Source organism: Tigriopus californicus, chromosome 11 (assembly GCF_007210705.1).
Source record: "Tigriopus californicus strain San Diego chromosome 11, Tcal_SD_v2.1, whole genome shotgun sequence".
NCBI lineage: Eukaryota > Metazoa > Arthropoda > Copepoda > Harpacticoida > Harpacticidae > Tigriopus > Tigriopus californicus.
This window is the reverse complement of record NC_081450.1, coordinates 778,758-802,400: the sequence shown is the minus strand read 5'-3', so window position 1 is coordinate 802,400 and position 23,643 is coordinate 778,758. Positions and strand designations below refer to the sequence as shown.

The following is a 23,643-nucleotide window of genomic DNA, read 5'->3' as shown; positions in this document are numbered from 1 at the left end:
GTCAAGATTCCGGTACTTTTAGGCCAGGTCTTAGATCAAATCTACTCTTGGGTTGCTGAGAGTAATATGGCCTTGAATGGAATGAAACTCCGCTCAGTGACCTTTGGGTCGATGCCATGAAACACTCCGTTTGAAGACAATGGAGGTAAAAATATCGTGCATGTTTCGTCAATGAAAGATTTAGGGGTAGTCCTCCAAGATGAAGGAAAGTTGGATGAGGATATCGAGTTGAAGGCGGGGAAAGCTTTTCAAATGCGTTGTTGGATGCATCGCATGTTTAAGTCCAGAGAGAATGTCATGATGCTAACTTGTACAAGTCGATTGTTCAGCCACATCTTGAATATGCTTCACCCATTTGGGCTCCAATGAGTTCAACAGGTTTGCAAAAGGTCGAACAAGCCCAAAGATGTTTCACTCGGATCATAACAGGAATGAGAGAGCTCTTCTATTGGGAGAGACTAAAAAGTTGGGACTGTAGTATAATGTTCAGAGAAGGTACGAAAGATATCTGATATTGTACGTCTTTGAAAGCATCCATGAGCTTTGTCCCAACCCTGGATTTAGGGTCAATTGTAGTGACCGTAGAGACTTAATGTGCGTTTTGAGAGCATTTTCAAGCCCTCGAGAATCCAGAGGTAAGTTTTTTTAAAAATTCGAACCTCTGAGTGAAGGCTTGGATGTTACCCAAAAATAAGCATTTGTTAACCACTTTTGGGGAGTGTATTTTCATACCGGTTAACGTCCAAGCACCTAACTGCAAAGTAAAGGTAAAAAACAGTTCTCAGGTTGGTTAGAATAATTCAGTTCTCCTTTCTTCTTTATTGGGTTCCTTTATTGCACAATTTGCTTCTCTCAAATATTCGCTGGGAATTTGTAGTGGCCGATCCTGCGGTAGGATTTAAGTCAGACTTGGACAAGTTTTTGATCGAAATTAAGAATATTTTTATATCCCAGCCCTTAGTCTTTTAAACGCTCGTACCTTCAAGTGAGGGCTTGGACGTTACCCAGATTGAGCATCCCCTCACCACTTTGATGCATGTATTTTCTTACCGGTTAACGTCCAAGTCTCTAACTCGGAGGTACGAGCTTTGAATAACAGGCCTCTGGTTATGAATTACTCGCTTTAGCTAAACGGAATTTGCCAACCGAAGCTTGGTCATACAAACATCAATGTCTATCTACAGACCAAATAATAACGAAGAACTCAGCAACTCGCAAGGTCTCAGAAATCTAGCCACATTTGAAAAAATGCGTCCATATATCACTACCCACCCAAAGGCTTCCAAATTTCCAAAGTTCTAGATTACAACAAAGTTTAGGCATGATCTTCTTTGTGGGTCTGTCCTATGTTTGAGTAAATGTCTGTGGCCCAAATTGACAAGCGTTGAATCTGAAATTGACAAGACGTGTTTATCACACTGATTTTGTCGATTATCCTAAAATTGTGCCGAATAATTGAGTTTATTTTCGTTTTTCGTATGCTATATTGCGACTCTTGATCATGTGGCTCTAATGAGTGGAACAGGCAATGGCAACCCACTAACCTATCGTACTCGTATTTTAAAAATTACAATTGATTGATGACATATGTCTTTTTTTCCCCGATTGGCTTGATCGGTCTGCAAAAATATTCCTTCTTTTCAATTTTTTGATATATCGGTTGAAGATCTACACAAGGAAGCCACAACAATTGCAGGAAAAGCGCAGATTTGTTGAAAAATCCAATACATTTCGGTTTCAATGAAAAAGCTGCTTATATCGGGATCATTCCTATAACCGACGTTGTAACAACGAGATTTCATTGTGCTTCCGTATTTGATGCAATCAAGTCCTTATAAGCGTTTCCTCCAGGAAAGTGTCTCTTTTCCCTCTGGTCATTATTTGCCGATGCTCAAACACAAATCTCGGCCTTTGAGCGTAATCCTGAGCGCTTAGTACATGTCTACAGATCTGAACAAAGCGGGTGTCCAGTCCCAGTTTCTGAGATAATCGCATGGCGGAGACTTTCTGGGCGGCCTTTGCTTCGTTCCCCTCTTCATCCTTATCCACATCATCATGACAAAGATCCCCAAGCTTAAGGACCCCTGACATCGTATATTCTCTTTTGTACGCCATTGCCACCTTCATGGTCGTGTCTGGTGGGAAAAGGCCACCATTCTAAGGCTGCACATCATTGACGGAGGAATAAAAAAAAATGCTTGAACACTTCCACCCATAGGATTCTAAGCATGATGATACCTGAAGGATGCACCATCACATCTAGAAAATGGAGAGTGTTTTCTTCAGGCGGGATAGACCATTTTCCCGAGGATCCAAGACGTTCCATGGCGGAGGAAGCGGATGAAATATCCTTGACAATGGATCAAAAGGCCGCAAGTCAACTTGGGTCTTACCAGGATAAGGAAGGAGGAGGAGGTGCATTATGCCTTAATCCACTTGAATTATCGTATCCCTTTAACCACATTGTCCCAACCTCGGGAACATGTTCCTACCCTACCTATCCATCTTCAACCGATTGCTCGATTGAAAATCTGCCGCAATATGGACCACATGGACCGAAGCCAACTGGACTTGTTTACAAATTACTGCCATCCTTGAAGACTCATGGACAACTAACTTACTTGGCTCTGTCACAAACAAGGAAATTTCCATTTGTTTCCAGCCTATCACTCGCTCACAGGCTTCAGGCACCGCAAAGAGTTAGGCGGAATGGAAAACCATCCTTCTTTGGAGGAGCCCTAAGACAGTGTTCCAACTTAAGGCTGGCGTTCCCAAAAGCGAAAAAGCAACTTGGAAAGAAACAAGGAGAGACTGAGTGAGTAAGGGTATGGGTCCATGGGTGTGTGTGGAGGAGAGAAAGAAAGAAAGAGAAAGAGAAAAAAGAGAGAGAGGCAAGGGATATTTCGGTAAAAAGGAGCCCCTCGCTCAGTTGAGGCGTGAGTGCGAGCGGGTTGAAACCACTTCAGAAAAGTCCGACAGCTCACCTTTTAAGAGCCACCATCCGCACAAGTTGAGGGGGTCTTCAGTCATCTCGCCAAGAATGGCATAAAAGCATCTATCCATCTATCCGTCCTTCGATCCATCCACCAGTCCAGTCTGAGAGGTGACAAAAAGTCCGTGGGAGTGAAAGGAGAGACCATTGGAACGAGACTGGCTCCATTGTCGCCACTCATTGATCGGACGGCACAAGAGCTCCATTGAGACGGGATAGAGGCTCAATTTTCGTGATTGCTCTTCACCGAACAAAGCGACTTGGAACTGGAGCTAATTATCAGGTGAGATCAAAGAAAGAAAGAAAGTCGCAATGCAGAACTATGCGTTTCGAGGGAGCCAGTACCACATTCCGCCCACGACGCCCACGTACCGGTTCTCACGTTTCTTTGGCAAGTCATTATCAAGAGATACCCTGTACGTATGTAGACACTCGAGAAAGTGGCCGGAGTTTTGCCTCAGTGTCGGTTTCGAGTTTGGTTAACTTTCCTGAGTTTTTTTGCGTTTTTTCACAAGATATGATTAGAGGTCGAGAATCTAGGTGATGTGTGGGAGAGCAATGAAAATGAATTTGCAGGACATTTTTGAGTATCTTAGAGACATCCAAGTTAAACTTCAAGTGCACAATACGTCAGGACATAGGCATTGGGAGAGGTGAAGAATACATTGGTCACCATAATCAAAAGAGTAGATTCAAACTATTGAATTGGGACAGTGCTTACTTGATCCAAACCCGCAAACGGACACAAGCGCCTAAAGGCAACAATGGAAATAAATTAGGAAAAATGATCTGAATTCATTCAGGGTGGTTCATGAACCATCTGAATAGGAATAGGACCCACAGGTCGACATGAAAGAGTACCACTTATCAGGGCACGGAATGAATGAGTTAGCTATCTTCTGGTAATAAATGAATGCACTACGATTCATCGACCCTAGCGTTGCTGATCGTGTTCATTGAATTCATGGTGATTGAAGTATTCTATGGGATGGTTGTTCGCAGTCTCCAATGTAAATTCAATTGGTAGGATTTTCAATAATCAAATTGTGAACCTTCGAGATCACCACAAAATACTTCTGAACAAATTTGACATTTACTCATTTCTGATGGGTTTCCATTGACACATCTTTTTCAAAGACTTATTTGGTTCCCATCGAGAAATCCGACTCCCATTTATGCTCTACTATGCTCTGAAGCCGGACGGTGCTTTATCAATAAAGCAAAAGAATGATGAACAAAATGGTAAGGCACCAAGTTGACAAGGAAGTGACTCTTAGAAACCAATGTACACAATAAATTAAAAATGGACTGAAATGGATACGTCGGGTCTACCAGGTGGCCCAAAAAGTGATGCAGGCAGAAATCAATGCATGAACCTCTTTTGTCATGCCGAGAGCGACAAAAGATATTAGTCCAATTTGTTGATGAGCGCCAATGAATGATACATCACATTTTGAAGGAGTTGGTAAAACCATTGTTTATCAAGACATTATCATTTTTCCATCGGAGGTGGTTGAGGAGAAGCATTTCGGAAAATAAAGAATTATGTGAAACGAAAGGTGATTCTATTATACCTAGACCAAGCGGCAGAGGTCCTAAATCAAATTTTCTCTTGGTTTGATGACAGTAATATGACCTCTGGGGTCGAACGCGAGATATTGATATAGGAGATAAAGATATTGAGCAGAGGCTTGTTTTTTAAAGCTTGTACCTCGGAACTAGGGGCCTGGACGTTAATACGCTCGCCTAAGTTGTGAGTAGATGCTCATCCTGGATAACGTACAAGCCTTAACTCAGAGGTACGAGGGATTAAAAAACCTCACCTCAGGTCTCGACCATGAAAGATTTAGGGTGCAGTCCTCCAATGAGCATATCCAGTTGAGAGTAGGCAAAGCTTTTCAAAAATGTGTTTGGATGTATCGCACGTTTAAGTCCAGAGATAGTATCATTATGTTACCTTGATGATCTCGAATTTGCTTCACTCACTTTGGCTCCTACTAGTTCCGCAGGTTTCCAAAAGGACAAACAAGTCCACAGATGTTTCACTCGGAACGTTGAGGAAATGAGAGAGCTCTCGTATGTATTGGGAGAGACTACAGAAAGGTTACGACTGTACAATATTCAACGAAGGGCATTTGATACTGAAAGTCTTACCATTCGTTTGAGAGCACCTTCAAGCCCTTGAGAATCCTGGTTACTTCGAACAATGACGTCCTCCTCTCTCCTTTCCCTCGACGCTTCATTGCTTAATTTCCTGCTCTCTAATATAATATGAAAGGAAAATACTTTAGCAGGTTTTGAGGCAGACTTTTTGATCAAAAGTCCTGATCAAACCTTTTTCAAGAGCTAATCAGATTTGTTGACTCTAATTCGCTAATGGATCCAATGAATTCAGAGTTGAGCAAGAATTATGGGTTTAGCATCTTGAACTCCTGGGGATAATCCTGGGGATTATATTCTCGCTAGCGGTAAGGAAGTCTGTGAAATATAGATTTAAATAACTGGTCTAATTAGCCCCATTTTACACAAGGCTTACTCACAAAGAGTAGGAAAGCGCACTTGAACGGTCAGAATATAACGCTCAGTTTGGTAAAAGAAAAAAAGCATCAATGCCCATCCCTAAAAGGTTTAAAGTAAGAAAAAAAATCCGCTTGGTTATGATCTCTTTATGATGATAAAAACCAGCCAGGTCTTTGTTGGCAGAAAAAGCTTCATAAACAAGGTATAAAGCATCAAAAGAGACTCATGATTATACCCTGGAGTTCTGTAATATAGTTTGTGGTTGGTTTTATACCAAATTTCCTCTTCCATGGCTAACAACTCTGAGGAGTTTTTCCCATTTTTTCTTTTCTTGTTCAATCCGACTGAACATTTCCTTCTGAGCTTCGGCGCTGAAATCCTGAAGGTGGCTCAATTTCGGATTTTTCATGCCCAGTCGACCAACCCAGGTCTACTATACTCCTACAACAGCTTGGCTTTCTGGACACAGAAATATGGACAAATTGATATGGCCAAACAAACGATAAAGGTAGTTCGAGGGCTCTGCAGCTCGAAATGCTTCACCCATTGGTCCGAGATTTATCACCGAACCAGGATTTTATTTGCACGTCACTAGTACTCGAGCATTACACATATACACGATGGTGTCTCGATTGGCAATCTTTCCCAAAGCATACTTTGGTTTTATGAGCTCGAACGTTTTAGCACTAACCCTGGTATTAGGGATGTTGTTGACGATGGAGGATGAGCTGAAAGAGACACAAATATGCATTGACCCTCGCATGGCTTGTTCGTCAAATGCATCTTCCTCATTCATGATTGCTTGCATCAACAATGGCATCTCTAGGGACCGGAATAATATGGGGGTCAAAGCGAGTATTTGGTGTTGCTTCGAAATGAGTGTTATTCTCAATCAAGGATGTTTTTGACCATTGGCAAGGAAGGCTGGTTCATGGCATTGCTCTTTGGGGCTGGGCTCATTTCCTAATTGATGCGAAGTTTTAGAGCCTAGAAAAGTCATATTTCAAAGAGTGCGTAGAGTTTTCAAAGTTTTGTCTCGTGAGGAGACTGTTAGCCAATTCATCAAGAGAAATGACCCTAAAATCAGTTGTCTTTTACCTGTTGGAGTATTTATGAGGCCAATTAGAAAGTCGTTGACATTGCACAAGACTAATTGGTCCCTTGAAGACCACCTATGAAGTTATGGAGTGTCAAAAGAGCAAAGGTAGGGAAAACAATGTTTATCACGAAAAGAAGACTACTAACCAGACATTCAATTCACAGATAGACAAGCTTGGTTGACCGAGATGATATATCAATGATTCACACATCTAGAGTTATCTTTTTTAGCCAAAATAATCTGAATTGACCGTACAACAAAGGGAAATCTATTTAGTTTTGCTCATGTACATAAAAAAAGGAGACAAGACATTTCTAGAAATTGGACTTATGGATAGATCACAGTCCCTGAAACTTTTTCGTGCAACTAAATATCATTATTATACTCTAGTCATCGCAAATCAGTTCCTTTTATTCTCTGCTCTTGCTTCCACCATTTCTCTCGCCAGAGTTTCTAGGTTCAGGGCTAGGAATCCAAATTCGAGCCTTTTTAAAAGTTCGAACAAAAATTACTCAAGTGGAACAGTTTTTTGCTTTTCGTCCTGACTGTTGACCACGAGCAACCATTGACTTGTTTTCCCATTTTATACTGCTAAATGCTAATAATGGTGCGTGGTATTCTTTTTATTGCAATATCAGGGCATCATCCATGTCGTCGCTTGGTTTTTTGTGATCTGAGTACAAAGATATTTTGAAGTATATAACTCACTGTATCTTTTGATTGCCCTCTTCGGGAAATGTTCAGCATCATTTGTTTTCCGTGGTCTTTCCAAACTTCTGGATGTAACGATGAATCAGGTCATTCTAGGCTGCCGATTGACAGAACAGGTTTAGAATAAATCCAATAAATCTCCACTTTTCAACAATGCAACTGAATTTCTATTAGTGCTGCTGAAACCAATCACAAACAAGTGCAAATTTGGAAGTGCAGTTGATCTCACTCAGTATTGCACTTGTCTTCCTTTCATAGCTTAAATTTTTCAGGTTGAACTAGTCACCACAATATTCAACAAGCAAAGTGCATGCATCTACCAATTGAGAACTTCGTCTCTTTGTAGTAAATTAATGCAAGGACAAACCATCCTTGAGCGGATCCAAGCCCAAGCCTTGCCGAAAGCTCGGTTTTCAGCTTCTTTTTCCTGGCTTCTTGCTCAGTGGGTGAACTGACTGTACTACAACTCCAACTCTCCAAGCCCCGTAGGATGTATTTTATGGCTCGGGTTCCCATACAAGTCCAATGCATTGGCTTCACTTTGGGTCCCTCGGAAAAGCCTTTGAATCCTGACATATGCAGATAAAATGTTGCCGTTGTGGCACTCAATTCCTTCTCTTTGAAATTCAACTTCTTCAATATCATTCCGAGTCAGGTTGCCAGCCCTTACTTTGGCCTGCGATCATCACAGGCAGGGAGTGCCACAACCAAGTGATCCTGGGGAAGGTACAGGGTGCACCCTTTTTGCTTTTTCCTTCCCATTGGCTGACCTATTTCCAATAGAGAGGAGCAAAAAGTTAGCGCCCAGCAATCGGGTGTACCATGTACTATGTAGTATGTAGTACAGAACAGTACGATGTGGGAATGAACTTTCTAAGGGTTTGAGAGCGCCTGACCGATCCCCTTTTCCAACCGGACTTGGGTAATCGTCCAAATGAAGATTAATGTGCGACGAAAGATCATCAAGAGCCCTGCCGACTAATTTGGGACAAAAACCAATGAGTACCACACCAACAACCGTGTGTGAATGTAAAACAAGCCTCTGTTCGTTTCCTCGTGTTGCTCACTGTTTTCCCCACGTTGTGATCCATGAAGGCCAATGTTCCCACATGAAATAAAGGGCCTTGAAACTTCTTGCTTTTCCCGGGAAAAATGAGGTTCATCGCCCGTGCGTCTCTTTGTTTGATGTCTAACATCTGTCAAGGGATTTGTGGCTGTTGCATTAGTTCTGGATCTTGCATTGAAACCCGACTCAGGCGTTGTCTTCAAGACTTCAGGCTGGCCTTCGAGCTCCATGCCATTGTTTGCCGGGCATCAAGCGTCAACAAAAGAGTCCCAAGACTCAGCGACCTGTAAACATTAGGCCCATGCATACATTAAAAAGAGTCTCGCATATGTTCTTTTTTGCAGCCTTGATCTCAAGCATGTGGCTCTAAAGCGGCTTTGGAATACGTCACGGAACACTCATTGGGTGTGTTGTAAAATGGGTCACTGTTGGAGCGGCCTTGTGGCCAGGTCGGCCTCATTAAGAAAAATGTTCACGATTGGCGGAGATGGTGGTGATGGTGGTGGAGGTGGTGGAGGTGGTGGAGGTGCTCAAAGTGAGAGGTTATCTTTCGGAGGATCTTTCCAAGAGAGCGACAACCAAGAGCGACCAGGGCGAGGCGATCTCTCGGGCGAAATCATGGCTCCTGGGGTGGAACACACGACAAGGGGAGAATTGGAAAATGCCCACGGAAGTCACAACGGAATGGCGTTCAAAACGAGGAGGGGACTCAGACGAGGCTTGTCCGTGCTCTCAAAGAGTTGGCGGAGAAACATTTCCAAGGATGATATGAAGAGGTAGGCACAATTTTAACGCCTCTTGAGCATTGATGGCCGATGGGCTTCGGATTGAATTGGTCCTCCTCATAACGGGAAAAATGAGAAGGGGTCTAAGGCCAGAAATGAGAATCACGCTGTCCCATCTAGATTGAATGGAATCTTGGGATGTGAGTGGAACTCGTTTAGGGATGGCACTGGAAGCGAGTCAGATCTAAAAGTTTTTTCTAGCACGGACCAAATGTTTTTGGCTCCCTAATTTTGGCACAAAAACCAAGCTTTTTCAATAAAACTTTCCAACCAGAATGGACATTATGCTTCCGCCAAGACTGGACTGACTAAAAAAAAAGCTTTCAAACACCCACACATGCCCCTGTGATCCCTGGTGATGTTGAGTGGCCACGGGAAGGCCAATATCTTCTTCTTTGAGGCCATCCCCAAAGTGTCAAGGCAACTTCCAATGTCGGCTTTTTCAATTGGCACAAAGACACACGCGCATGCCAAATCCCAAGAGTTTCCGATGTCCATGTCAATCTTGGGTGACTTTGCACAATTTGAGCTTCAGAGCTTCACCCTCGAAATGAGGTTCTAATTCTGGAATTTCACAAAACAGCGACGAAATTGAAGGAAATCGTGAGTTAACTCAAGATGGGAGAGAGGGCTTTGGATACAATTGTCTTGGCATGACAAAGGAGGGTTCCCAGTTTATTTCGTAATGCTTGATAGACAAAGAATTTCCCATAAACGTGCGTGCATGGGACAAAAATGACATGAAATCTCAGAGACATCAAAACCGCAAAATATAAACCCCTTAACCATTGAAGGTTTGGAATTTTGAGGCGCTATTCCCTGGGTGGGTTCTTATCTCTACCAGCCCTGTCAAGGTTTTCTTTTTGAGGGTGAATCCCCAAGGGCCAAGACAAAAAGAGGAAGGAAAAAAAATCCCATTTTCTAGACGTCTGCGGGATTGGAATCTACTGCCTCTTCACGGACAATCCAGGTGCTTTTTAGTGTTGCTCACCACCATTTTGCAAATTGGCTACAAAAATTATGGACCCGGCATACGCCCATGAAATTGCAAGGTTCATTTGGATAAAAGGGTGATGATAAAGATGCACAAGCAAAAATTAGCGCCCGGCGCACGAAAACATGGTTCCCTTTTCCGTTGAATAGAAGAGTTCCTCTCGCAATTTGTTTTTTTCCCATAAGGTGCAGGGACCAAGAAGGGAAATTGGAATTGAGATGGGGGAAGCCATGAACCATTTGCCTTTTATTTCTGGTCATCCTGATTGCTAGACAGCTCCTTGAGTTCGAACGTGACCTCATAATATTGAGGATCATGAAACAAAACCCGAGAAACGTGTGGTCATCCTGATAAACAACCTTCATGCGATAAGTTGAGATCTTCTGTGAATAGCAATTGCCTCCGTTATTGGAAACAGAAGTAGTATTGAACCATTTCCGTATCGCCCACGCAATTGGGAGGCTCTAAGGGACCTCTCAATCGAGTAGAACAAAAGCCTTTTAGCTTTCTACGCAATATCTTCAATCTTCAGGATACAGGGTGTTCTAAAAGAAATGGCTCAGCAAGCTCTGTTTATAAAAGGGACCTTTAAATACTATAACTCGTCGTGCTGTGACGATTCCGAGTGCACTCTAGTCTTTTACTCGATTTTGGGAGAAATTGGCCAGACTTGAGTCGTTTAAAAAGGACTCGAGTCCGGACTCGTCAAAGAAAAATATTGTTGTTTTTTTTCCTTTCAATTTCGCAAGGCGAGTTTTTTTGCTTGACTGAAAGACTCGAGTTCTCTTCTGGACCCGAGTCTTTTGCCCGACCCGAGTCCGGCAAAAACTCAGAAATCCGAGGACTTGTATGACTCCGAATTTTACCGGACTCGCCCAAATACACATAACTCAACAGTGGTTTTGATGACGGTCTGTCACGTCCTAAAATAAGGAGCCGGAGTCTCATTATTGGCTAAACAAAATGGCCATTATCGATGAGGGCATTTTTTAATCAGCGAACCACGAGGAACAAGTTAGTTGTAGAGGATTTATTCATGCATAGTTAATAAAAGTCGTCATTATCATGTCTAACACACTTTTAAGTCAGAGCAGCGCTTTTTTGCTCCTGGTTTTGCTTTGGGTCCTTGGAGCTGTTGTCTTAAACTGGAAAGAAAATTGGAAGATTGGTTCCCTTGTGATAGTGATTCAAGGCCATCATAATTGCCCTATTGTTTTGAGGTCTGTAAAACAATTTGACACAAGAAGGGACAGACGGATTTTGTTTTGAAGATAATATGACCACATTCATTACAGCTTTTAGTTTTAGAGGCCGTTTGCTTCGCCAATCTGTCGTGGGGCTTGAATTGGTAAAACTATTCAATCCAAAGTTATGGGAGATACAGTGTGGTGTGCCCCTTCTTTTTGACTTACCGTGTTATCCAGTTCCAGTCGAATAAGGTATGATCAAATAGTATCTGTGAATCGTAAATCACTTTATCTCAGAATCAATTTTTGACGTGCCGCTCACAGTTTGAACGCACATGTAGAATAAAGCTCTCATTGGTTAGATATCCGGCTCTGTTACTTCAATCCATATTTAGCCCAAAGAATATGTTGAGTCGTTGATTATATCTTTTGACAATTGAGCCATGGTTTTGAAAATCTGCGAAAATCTGTTCAGTGAATACGAGGTCAAAATGAGGGTGATACTTGACAACGGAGATTGACCGTTCAAACGTATGGCACCATGTGGGTGACAGGGTTTGACCATGTATATCAGTCACTTCCAACGAATATCCTCGCGTCCATCTCAATTCGGAACGAAAAAAGTACCCAAAAGCAATGTAAGACCCAAATTGTGTCAGAGATTTTCAGCGAACAAATATTATCGTCATATCCAGATTCTCGAGCGTCGAAACACATATTTATGAACATAGCGTTGTAATTCTTTGCAGTGTCGAAATTTGTCCATGGCTTATAAAATGATCAGGGTTGACAAGGTCTTATTATTGCATTTTTACCCATCTAACGAAGAACCCCTGCAACAGAATTTTCACGAGGTGTTTCTAACTCGTAAATGGAAATTTTGTCAGAGTGTCGAGGAAAGCCATAAAGCACTTTCTCGCTAAAACGATATCGTTGAAATATGAGTCCTGTCACCTCGGAATTGGCAGGCGGGTCTCATAAATATGGACGTACTATTTGAGAAGTGCCACAAATTTTCAAATTTTCGTCCATGTTTGCATTAAGGAAATGCTAATGTGAGCGTTCCATCGTCAGATGGTGCCAAATATTTTCCAAGGAAAAAGTGTTTTCCCGGTTCGGTCGAAGTATTTTACTTGTAGGTGGAACAGGCCAAGAAAATCCAGTTCATAGACCCCAAAAAGCAGGAAGCTGAGTAGAAAAATAAATAACCTAGAGCATGCAATCCTGGCATCAATATGCTAATTTCTGGAAATGGAACACCTTCATGAGATATTCATCGATCTAGTAGTTCAGACCCAGCCATAGAGTAGAAACGCCATGGCCCCCAAAGATAAGGATTAGGATTAGTGAGTCCAAGACAGAGTCCAGGGGGATCTCAAAATCATAATGGGTTGGCCCCATATCTTCAACTTCTTCTCCAGAAATGGCCTGCTAAAAAAGGTTCCCAAGAGCCAAAAAAGGCCAATGTGAATAAGACAGCTATCTGTCGTAACCAGAGGGAAATGGCCCATGAAAGCCGCTCAGAGGGGGAGGCCACGGCGAGGACATCACCAACCATCCGGTGCCATTGGGTTTGGCCTTGACACATTAGCCTTCCCTTACATCGAAAGTGAGACTTGTCTTCATGATTGTGCTTGATGAAAGAAAGGGTTCAGAAGTTATGCTGATGATATTGCAACTACTTTGGGCACCAAGGCTGTCTCTATTCGGCGTATCGTCGTGCTGTGGTCCACTCACTCTCTCACTCTCTTTCTTTCACGCATACATTCACACACAGCGGTTCATGATGGGGAGACCCATAAATTTGGTGGTTGACACTCGCCAGACGACTTATCATGAATAGTAGTCCATCATCACTAAGGATCACATCGTAATAGATGATTTGTTTCTGTCCAACCATCCAGGGACGTTCGTCTGGGGGTCTTTGGGTCCATTCAAATGCTGTGCAAGAGCCTGGGATCAATCCGAAATGGAACACGAACGTGTTCCAACCAGACATGCTCGGAATCTAGAGGAATCTACCCACAGTACTATACAGGGTTTCAAGAAACCGATCATAGATCCCCCAAAATTTTGATCCTCCGTTTGATTAATTAAAATCTGTGATTTGAAAAGAAACGTAGCTTATAAATATCCTGCCGAGCTACCTGTATGCAGAATGTCAGAATGGCACGTTGATGTGTTGCCATCTTCCTTGGAGTTGCAACAAGGTATTTCAAGCAACAATGGGGACGACATAGGATAGACAAGAGCCCAAAACAAGAGAGTGACAGAGGTTCGAGAAACAAAATTGACTTCAATATATGAACTTGCACTTTTGACCATACGCAATTGACAGGTAATTGAGCGACACTGGGACGTCATTTCATTTTTTTTTTGGTTTGTTACGAACTTTACTAATCGCTTCAGGGAATGTAATCCTCAGTACCATTAAAATGAAAGGTTATAATTCGTCTTTTTATTACCTTTCAATCTTTATATGATATTTGATGCACCAACCAATTTGAATTGGCAGACCGAGCTAGTCCTGGAATGTAGGGTTGATCTGGAATGCTATCTAAATATTTGTCCAAGCCTGACTTGAGAGATGCTACCGGATCAACAAGGCCTACGTATTCCCCACGAATATCAGAGGGAATTAATTCCACTTTGATTGGTTCAGTAATGGTGATTTACATATTTGAACATGGTAAATGTAGCTATAATTATAATGACCGTTGTTCCATTATTCAAACGTTATTCAACTATTTATTACTTGTTCAATCAAGTGGGCAACTCAATTGGAATGCAGCTTTTCAGTTCTTTGATTTCTGCCGAATTTACAAAATTGGTTGACTTTGAGAGCCTGATATACGAAAACTTCTCTAGGGACAAAAATTTCTTGACACCCTGTAGTCTCATAGGTAGAACTATTTATTGCTTGTTCAATCAAGTGGGCAACTTAATTGGAATGCAGCTTTTCAGTTCTTTGATTTCTGCCAAATTTGGTTGAATTAGATCCAGGAGTTGCTGATCGGAGTTGCTGCTGGTTGACTTGATGTTGTTCGAGTTAATGTTTGGCCGGGTTGATATTTGCGTCAATTTGATACATTACCCACATGATTTTACCTTATTCCGCCCATCACCCAAACGGTGCTTTGGCCACAGGCTTCCAAATGGTGCTCTTTCCGCATGCTTGACATTGGTAGAATTTACAAAATTGGTTGACTTTGAGAGCCTGATATACGAAAACTTCTCAAGGGACAAACATTTCTTGACACCCTGCAGTCTCATAGGTAGAACTGGACAATAAGAAAACATTCGTTGACTTCAACTTCACCAAAGTCGGTCTGGGCATTGCCCCGTCTTCTGTTGTTCTTGTTAAGTGACATGCCAAGACCAGAGTCGTTTTCTTGAGGCTCACTTTGTTAAAAGGCTGTGACGTTTTGAAACTAGGCCATCGTCCACGACGAGAAGTACTTAAATGGGGGAGCAAACAAGGTTCCATTTCTGCTATGTAAACTCTTACTCGCTCACTTACTTACATTCTAAACTGGCTTTTGGCAGCCACGGCCCCCAGTAAGACGCAGAAAATAGGCCAAAGGACCGGGTTCACTTGTCGTCAAGGATTACAAGATCGGTCAAGTCAACCCCGTTCCCTTGGTACCAGCCACCCACATACGATTCAAGCACTGGAATGTAATTAGGGTGACCCTTTTGCAAAGTGAGGGCGAACTGGAGGGACTACTAGAAAGAGTCCTTTTCAACATGCAAACTTGGAACCAAACGGAATCTTTGACTAAAGCACTTGGAAAAGACCGACCATTCCAACCAAATCGAAGCCAAACGAAATGGAACGAGAATTCCCAAGAACTAATCAGGCTGTATTCCAAAAGGTTTTGCAGACTACTTGAGTCAGAAAAAGCCTGCTCATTCAGTTTGAATCGGCCTCAATTGCTCCTCGGACCACTGTAGAGTATCGGAATTCAGTCTCCATGTCCGAATGGCAGGTTCCAGATAAAACGGCAAAGGTTGTTTTCACCCGAGAAGACCAATAGAGACAGAGTGACTGAAGAAGCTAGTATTCCCAGGCAAAGTTGACTCGATTTCCGTTTGAAGGAGACATGCTCAATTTTTCCCAGAGTGCTTCAAATGCAAAGAGTCGAAAAGAAAGAAGACACCTTTATCTAGCTGGCTGGCTGGCTGGCTGGCATTGGCCTTCGTCTCTTCAGACTCTCCTGAGAGGATCCTCCCTTTTTGTCTGGTTCGCTCTGGCCGGAATTATCCAACTACTAGATGGAATGAGCACTCATAACTCACCCGAACCTAGCAGAAAATTTCGAAGCTTAAAGAAGGCTTAGCTTTTTTCTCTCGAGCCATACGGCGAGCTTGTATCTTCTTCACCCTTTTAGTTGGTCCAATCCCAAGTGCATTCCTCGTGAATATTTAATGCACCTTGTGCTTGCAGGCACCCACCCAATCTTATTACTTTGTTCCAATCGTGAGTCGGTTCTCCGATTCCCATTGGGTTGTTCTGAAGCGAGGTGCGGCTAGTACAGTGTGCAATAAAATAATGCCTTCTTCCTCTAGACCTTGAGTTCAATGTCTACCGTATAGAGAACACGACGAGGTAACAAGTCACCAAGGCTGAAAGAAAAGGATTGGGAACATGGCCAAAAATGGCAGCTGAACGAGGATGGAAGATCCCAGGAAGGAGCTCTGAACTCCCTAGACCGAGAGTCCAACAAATAGTGCTGCTTTATTTCTTACTCACTCATGTACGCACATTGCCACCAATGGGGTTTGCCATTTTTATCCGATGGTTCTCAAACAAAGCTAATCGAAGAGTGTTCCCTGAAATTTGGTGTGGTCCTCTCTTACGCAGAATTCAGAAGTTCTTCAAGAGATGTACCAAATACCCCATTCGTAGTCAATGGACGGGAGCGAGATCGTGAGATTGACGATCAAACCCACCCAGGAAATCTTGGTTATACTGTATTCTCAAGGCCAGCGACGCCGACAACCCTTGTCTGTCCTGGATGAAATGAGCCACAGCCCAAGTATTCCACCACGTCCAACTTGGATCCCAAAACTGCATTCCAATTATTCCCGCTTTCATTCATTTCCCCGAGAATACTTACTATCTCGAGTGTACGTGTAGTATCTCTCCAGACAGTGCCTCCACATGTTTTGAGGAAAAAAGCGCCAAAAATGATTTTAAAAAAAGACCATGAAAATGCGGAATGTTTACAGAAATAGTGATCTAATTAAGATTACACAATATTTGACCTTCAAAATAAAATGGGTATAAAAGCTTCCTGTACGTTATTGAGTCAGTCCTCTTTTTCCACCAGTTTCTCGGTTTGTCAGACCCTAGCCGCTCATGCTTTTCAAGTTAATTGCAAAACTGCGCTTTATCTTAATAGTTCATCATGTGTTGCGTAAAAATGCTTGCAAGTGCAAGTGATTTCTTGGAAAACACCTTGAACAGTAATGGGGTTTGTCATATTTTTTTCATCTTTGGAAGGCCATAATAAGTACATGAAATCACCTATTTCACCAACGTTTGTTGAAAATGCCAAAAAAGATTAGAAAAAGCGCAACGCACCCATCACATATTTTTTCCTCGCAAACTTCGGCAAAACGTGCAAGATTTGGTGGCTCTGTATTCAGGAGTGAACAAATGGGCGAAACTTCAAAATGGGGTTTCCACGTCAAAGTTTGGTTTCCCCGCCACACTCTCTTTAGCACTTTGTACCGATAGATGTTGTCAGGAATGAAGGAGAGCAGGACAGTAACGAGAGGAACTGACAGAGAGGCTTGATCTTCGGGGCGCCGAGTTAAGAACTCGCATCCGGCTCCAATATGCAAATGTTCAATTCTGGAACCACTTGCGTTTGTTTGCTGCCATCCAGAGAAACTCAAAAGCAAACAGACGGCCAAACTTTTCTTGAAAGAGTTGCGCGTCTCACTCATCTCGGGACTTGAGGTTCGAGCAAAGTAATACCACAACCACCCTCGGAACCTTCTTGGGCTCTTACAAATCTCATTTTGAATTGGTTGACTAGTACATGACAGGAGGACATTGGTGGGCATTGTTTGTGACAACGAGACCTTTCAACCCGACAATTAGGAACGTTTTTGCAAAGCATTAATTGTTCTTTTTTCACTTTGATCGTTTGGATTGTAACTGTTCATTTTAATCATTGTTTTTTTTGTTTCAAAAGTAAATCTACTTATGAACATGGCACCGAATCGGAACCAGCGTGTAGTCTTAAATGTTGGGTATAACAAATGTAAACACAATAATTAAACCGGTTATAAGGGTCGTTGGATTCTTCTACACCAATGTGAAAAATACTAAGGTTGATCGTTCACTCACTCGTACCTCAAAGTAAGGGGATCCCTTTGTTATGGTGCACCTGGTTTTAGATTGATGCGCAATGAGGAAGGCGTTTCGGACAAGATAGATATTGACCTTGTTTTGTGATTTAAAAAAATGATCATTAGCAAAAAAATGTGAAATAACCAAGTAATATCCCTTTCCACACATACAGTACAAAAATATCAAGCAAAATAGAATCATGGTCAAGAAATAACGGCTGCTGGAAAAAGAAAGCGAATCAAACAGTAATAATGCGTGGCCACCTCGCTAAAACTGAAGCAAGACAAATTGTCATTCGTCCAATGAAGTCTCCAAGAAACCTTTTTGGCAAGTTGTCATGGGTACTGCCAAGACATGATATCATTAGCGATCGCAGTCAAATCAAATTGAAAAGGCCAGACAAAGCCAACTTCTTTTCACTTACATAATATGGCATCTGAATACCGAATGAATGAAAAATCGCTTTTACAGTAGTATTATGAACATCTTCGTTGAGCTTGTTTAGTGTGGAACCTCATTATTACAATATGCAGGGTCAGGGTTGAGCTGAATTTGCATTGCTAAGGAAAAAGGCGTTTAAGAAACCTTTACTCCAACCTTTTGGCTTTGGGGGAAAAAGCTGCATCTTGGCTGGGAATGGATCTCATTTCAGGCCTATGGTCCCTCTTTCCATCGCTCTTTCCCCTTGTTCGAGTTCAAGAACTAGAACATGGCCAATAAAAGACAGGAAAACAGCTCCAGATACCGTGAACACTTACCTTCGAATAGCCTCTCAAACGCCTTTCTCTTATTGCCACCTGATACAAGATCTCTTGAAATGAGTCGACTTTTGAGATGTTCTGCCGATCCTTGAACTTTGCCCAAGGGCTCTTGAAACTCTTCCAAAGAGCGAATGGATTTCTTTTTTAAACGAGTAAGCAAACCAAGAACATAAATCTTAACCAAAAGGGGTCCATTTTATCACATGAATGGATCATTGTAGGAGCTGCACCTTCTCTTTTAGCCCACAGAGCCCCAAACATTTCTTGGGGAGGGATCTCTTTCGCTCCAGAAATGATTTTTCCAAATTGAAAATAGGCTCCTCGAAAATTGCTTTCAGAGCAGGATATGAAACCGGAACCTCTAGTCTTTTCCTTCACGATTTTTCATTTAACTCAACGTGAAACGAGGCAGGTATTTCTTAAAATTGGACTTTCGTAATGGTGGCGTGTTGGCGGATCTTCAAACGGTCAGGGAAGCCATTACACATGGTACGATCTTTGAGGTTTCTGAGGTTTAGGACCAGAGAAATCAAGCCAAAGACGTCAAGGCTCAAGGTTGGCCGTCCGACGTGGTATTCCTCCCATGAGAAGTCCACTCTATTTATCCTTTGACACGGGTGTCCTTGAAGGCTGCCTACGTACTACTTAAATACTAACCAAGGTGCACCTCCACCGCTGGTTCACGTTGCTTGTGGGCTACGTGCGGGACTTGGGCCTTGCATGGCCTTTGCAGCCAATGCACTTTCGGGAATTGTTGACGCACGTTCGTGGCACAAAAACCTCGACGAATAAATCAAGCTCCTTTTGAGATAGAGTCTTGGATTGCCTGCGACGCGTTGCTTGCAATTTGGGCACATCATGGAACGTCCCATATATACGGTACGTTTGGATGGGACGTCGCAGCATACACGGAGGAATGGGGAAATAATGGACTTGGCGTGTCGTAATAGTTACCCCCCAGACTATACAAATCTAATTTGAAAGTTGGAGTGGGTCCAAAATGGAACAACTGTGCTCCTTGTGTTGTTGTAGTATATTGGAAGTTGGAACACAGTTTCTTTCTCTCTTTCAGATCGGACTCTCACCGGGACTTTGCCGATTTGGAGGTAAGGTACAAGCTCTTGCACAGTCTGTTACTGTTATCATTGTGAAGCCTCAAAACGATCTTCCGCTTGTGGGCAGGTCTGGCTGACTTTCCCAAACGACCAGACCACTCAGTCATGCTCTTTCAAAGGATTCACGAGGCGACCTTCTCATCGGCGTATTTGCTTCTAGGTCTATCCAGTTCCGTCAGATATTGGCAATTCTGTTGGTTTAGATGACTACAACCTGGGATTCCAATCAGGAGATGGATATCATCATGTGGCCTCCGGTGAGGCTTTCAGTACACACTACCAGCAACAGCAACAGCAACAACAAAAACGACTCCCAGCTCCATCGGGCTCGATTTGCAACAAAAAGAAACAAACATATCAAAGGAAACCTAGGTAATAAATCCAGCGGAGAATGGGGAAAATCGTCAAGAACCCCATGATTGAGTAGCACAAAAATGAGGGCCTCACGGCTCTCAATGTCACCTGACCGTTGTTGCAATTTGTCACTCTTGTTCACGACAACCAAATTTCAAGTTCGTCGTTCAAAAGAGTTGAAATTGGAGCTTTGGACGTTCTCACTGCACTTCTTCGGATCCCAATTTAAGGGAGACTGGTTCTCAGCGCTCGGAAAGAAGCCGAAGTCGTCATGGTTGAGAGGTTCTCGTTTGTTGGCGAACTTGATTGAAATGGACCAGAGAAATTAGATTCTAAGTTTCGACAGGCCTCAAAAAGCCCTTGAAGGTCTCAAACCGAGAGGTGTAAATGGGTCCATTTCAAAATCCTTGCTAGAAGAGCTTGTCCTCAAAGGAAACTTTCTTTGCCTCATTTTGCCACGGGGAGAAGAAAAAGTTTTCTGCCGGAAACGTGCTTGTAATGGCAAAAAAAGTAAAATAAAGCGACGAGAAAGTCTCTAGCAAATTCCAGACCAATTTGTGCTTATCTGATGGCTGAAGGCAGCGAGACATAAATTAGAACCATATCTAGCTAGAGCTAATAAAACGATTACTTTGATAACGTTGTGCTCTTTGACTTTTCTTCCTCTAACCGCTAACACAGACTTCCCAGATTGTTCGACCTCGCACACCGCTCCAAAAACAACAAAGTAAGAACCTTAAATCCTTGCCATCGATTTTGTCCCTTCTTTAGTCGTAGAAAGTCTAGTCAAAGACCAAACTTTTCGAAGGCTGTTTTCTGTGTCATAGCATATAGGCACGAATAATGGAAAAGAATAGACAAAAATTGGCAACCTCGGCACAAGGAAGTCTCAATTCCAAACGCAACTCTTGTCCTGGGTACCCGAAACCTTGTCTTTTCAGTATGCCCGCCAAAGTGACGATGGTCAGGATATGGGATTCATCGAAATGAATGACATCGTTCCTGCTCACACCACATGCAATCCGAGTGCTTATTACCAACCTCAACAACCGAGTCGTCCTTCTCAATCTTCTCCAAGTCATGCCAAGTCCCGACAAGTTGTCTACCCCGATGTCCGTCAAGTTGCTGGACTTCGCCAGAGTCTCACATGTTCTTGGCGAGGGACAAAGAATTACAAGCTTCTGTAAGAATGCCCTCAAGGACTTGACTCGGCATAAGTTAAACAGTTGAGAAACAGACCAAACATTTTGCGTTTTGATTGCAGCAACCCAAGACAGGCCATACCAAGCAACGGCTTTGTCACCTTGGATCCGAGGAAACTGATCCATGCTGATAACAGTTCTGACTGGGGTGGATCGGTATCTTCGTTAGAGAGTCTCCATAGGCGTCCAGATCGAACGACGCCTAACTCATCCATTGACCTAGAGTGGGAAAACGATGGTATACTACGCATATTGCCAAATCTGTTACCTTTGCATGTCTTGAGAGGCCCCTGGGATTGATCAATTTTCAGATGAGGCCAATCTACCCCCCGACTTGGATAACCCGCCTTCATTGAGTGTGAACGACACGACTGCGGAAACCTGTTCCATTGCCCTGCGATCTCACGCTTCCAGCCAGGTGTCCATTCCCGGATTGGATTGGGATTCACAGGTAATGCTCGTTGATTTAATGTGTAAACACATTTGCACTTCTGGTCGAGGTAGTAACGTACAAAGAAGGGCAACAAAGACCACGTTGTGTTCTCTCTCCAGGGTGAGTCGGCAGATTTGCTGAGCCTCAACAACGTTCCTCTGGAGGAGGCCCCTCTAGATTTTGAGACTGAGCAACTCATCTCGGAAATCGAGCAGCTGACTTCCCGCGCTTTGAAGGAAACAAACCAATGGAATCAGGGTGGCCAAGAGGACGTCCCTCTGTGGCAAAGGGTGTCACATCGTCCCAATATTGACAGCAAATGGACGACGCCGGCGACGTCAACCACGACGTCCAAGCCAAACTCCAACCAAGGACCCCCCGAAAGGCACTTGGAGAATCTTAATCAAGTCTCGCTCGAAAATAACAATAACAACAACATATCTCAGGAATGGGCTTCTACGGCAAACACAGCCATGTCCTTGAGCTAAGAATGCTCAGAGTCCTCGTATCTTGTCATGCCAATGAGAATAAAATGCGCGAAACCCGACGTGAGTGTCCAAGCTCTTGAGATCCCAACGATAAGACCGAGCTAACGTACTCATATTCATGACGAGCTTTGGTACGATGTTGGCAATCAATTTGGTGCTAAGTGATAATATCCTGCCAATTGAGTCTCGCGACTATGATGGATGTCCGGCGACCAGGCTAACAGCCACAAATACACGACAACACACATTCAAAGAGAAGCCATCACTTTACACGCACCACGTCTTAATCACTGCAATTTTTTAGTCACCACCGTGTTTCCTCCCCCAGGTTTATCACGAGGCTCTTCAGAGTGCACAAAGTACAACGCACCATGTCCAACCATGGGGTCTAGGCGTGTTCTCGAGTGTCTCCTTCGCTAATTTCACTTCCTACTTTCAAGGGGATGATGAAAATAATGGGACGGGACAGCATGAGGCTTTACAAGATGCCTTTTATTTTGGCCTGCTTTTCGGCCATAAAGTATCTCAGGAAGACATAAGACTAATTCAATTGATATAATTTACAAAATTCTCGCTTCAAGATAAAAGCATCGTCCGTGCTCGATGATTGTAGTGCGCGCCTGTCCCCAGTAATGGGCAGGTTTTAAAGATACTCCAAGCACAACTACCAAGCCTTGATAAAGCGGTCTTGTTTATTAAAGTGCTAGAACTAAGTTCTTAGCTGGAATCGGGACGAAAGATTTTTGAAAATCGGTGCAGACAAAAAATTTGCCTTGTCACGACAATAATGGGTCCATGGATGATTTATCCCAATCCATACGGTATGTTATCGGTTTATCGCCAACATTCATCTGCAAAATCCAATTTAGATTTCAAAAGAACTAGTGATGATGCGTTGAATGTCAGACAGATCTGGAGCGTCCGGAAATTACATGCGTTCAATGGATCCCCTGAGAAAAAGGCAGTTCTTCATCAGGAGGCGATCTCCTGACACCCACCCATTTCAATCTCAAGCAATCCTCTAGTGCATATGGGCTTTTCAGGTGGCCCTCGTACCTGTTCCTCGCGGTTTTGCATTTTCCGGTTGACTGAACCAACATGGCGAGACTGGTCGAAAAAGATGGTCAAAAGTTGGTCTTATCAGGTACAATGCGGATATTGACTCCAAGCAACGAAACATACTTTTCCGGTAGATCACAGCTATGCAAAAGAGACAAGAGGGCTTGAGTTATAGAAGAGATTGTTGGCTCGACACTCAATACTTGAAGTCTGCGGGCCAAGCCAAACCATGGGCCGTAATTCAGGCGATCAAGATCGGGCAATTGATTCCCCGATCGAAAAAACATGGCCATTCCTTGAGGTACTCAAACGGTTGATTGGAGTTTAGATGGCAGGTAAACGGAAACAAAATGATCTTAAGCTGAAAAACGAGCGTACTTTGCAAACTTTGAAAATGTACGTGAACAAGTAATACAAGTGGAGGAGAAGCGGCTTATAGGTAATTATCTAATGGCAAGAGAAAGTCAAGAAAAGAGCGGGGGTTTGCTGAAGCTTCTCTTCAAATGAGAGGAC

At 43.0% G+C, this 23,643-nt stretch overlaps 1 protein-coding gene across 1 annotated transcript; it reads left to right on the top strand.

Moving 5' to 3' along the window:
- Positions 1 to 2,414: 2,414 nt before the first annotated feature.
- On the top strand, positions 2,415 to 22,130 carry LOC131890825 (uncharacterized). Its single transcript, XM_059240264.1, has 9 exons — positions 2,415 to 3,275; positions 8,733 to 9,164; positions 19,552 to 19,585; positions 19,755 to 19,966; positions 20,630 to 20,675; positions 20,890 to 21,131; positions 21,213 to 21,388; positions 21,462 to 21,601; positions 21,703 to 22,130. The coding sequence occupies exons 2-9, from the start codon at positions 8,806 to 8,808 to the stop codon at positions 22,069 to 22,071; spliced, it is 1,578 nt and encodes a 525-aa protein (XP_059096247.1). The 5' UTR covers positions 2,415 to 3,275; positions 8,733 to 8,805; the 3' UTR covers positions 22,072 to 22,130.
- The last annotated feature ends 1,513 nt before the right edge of the window (positions 22,131 to 23,643 follow it).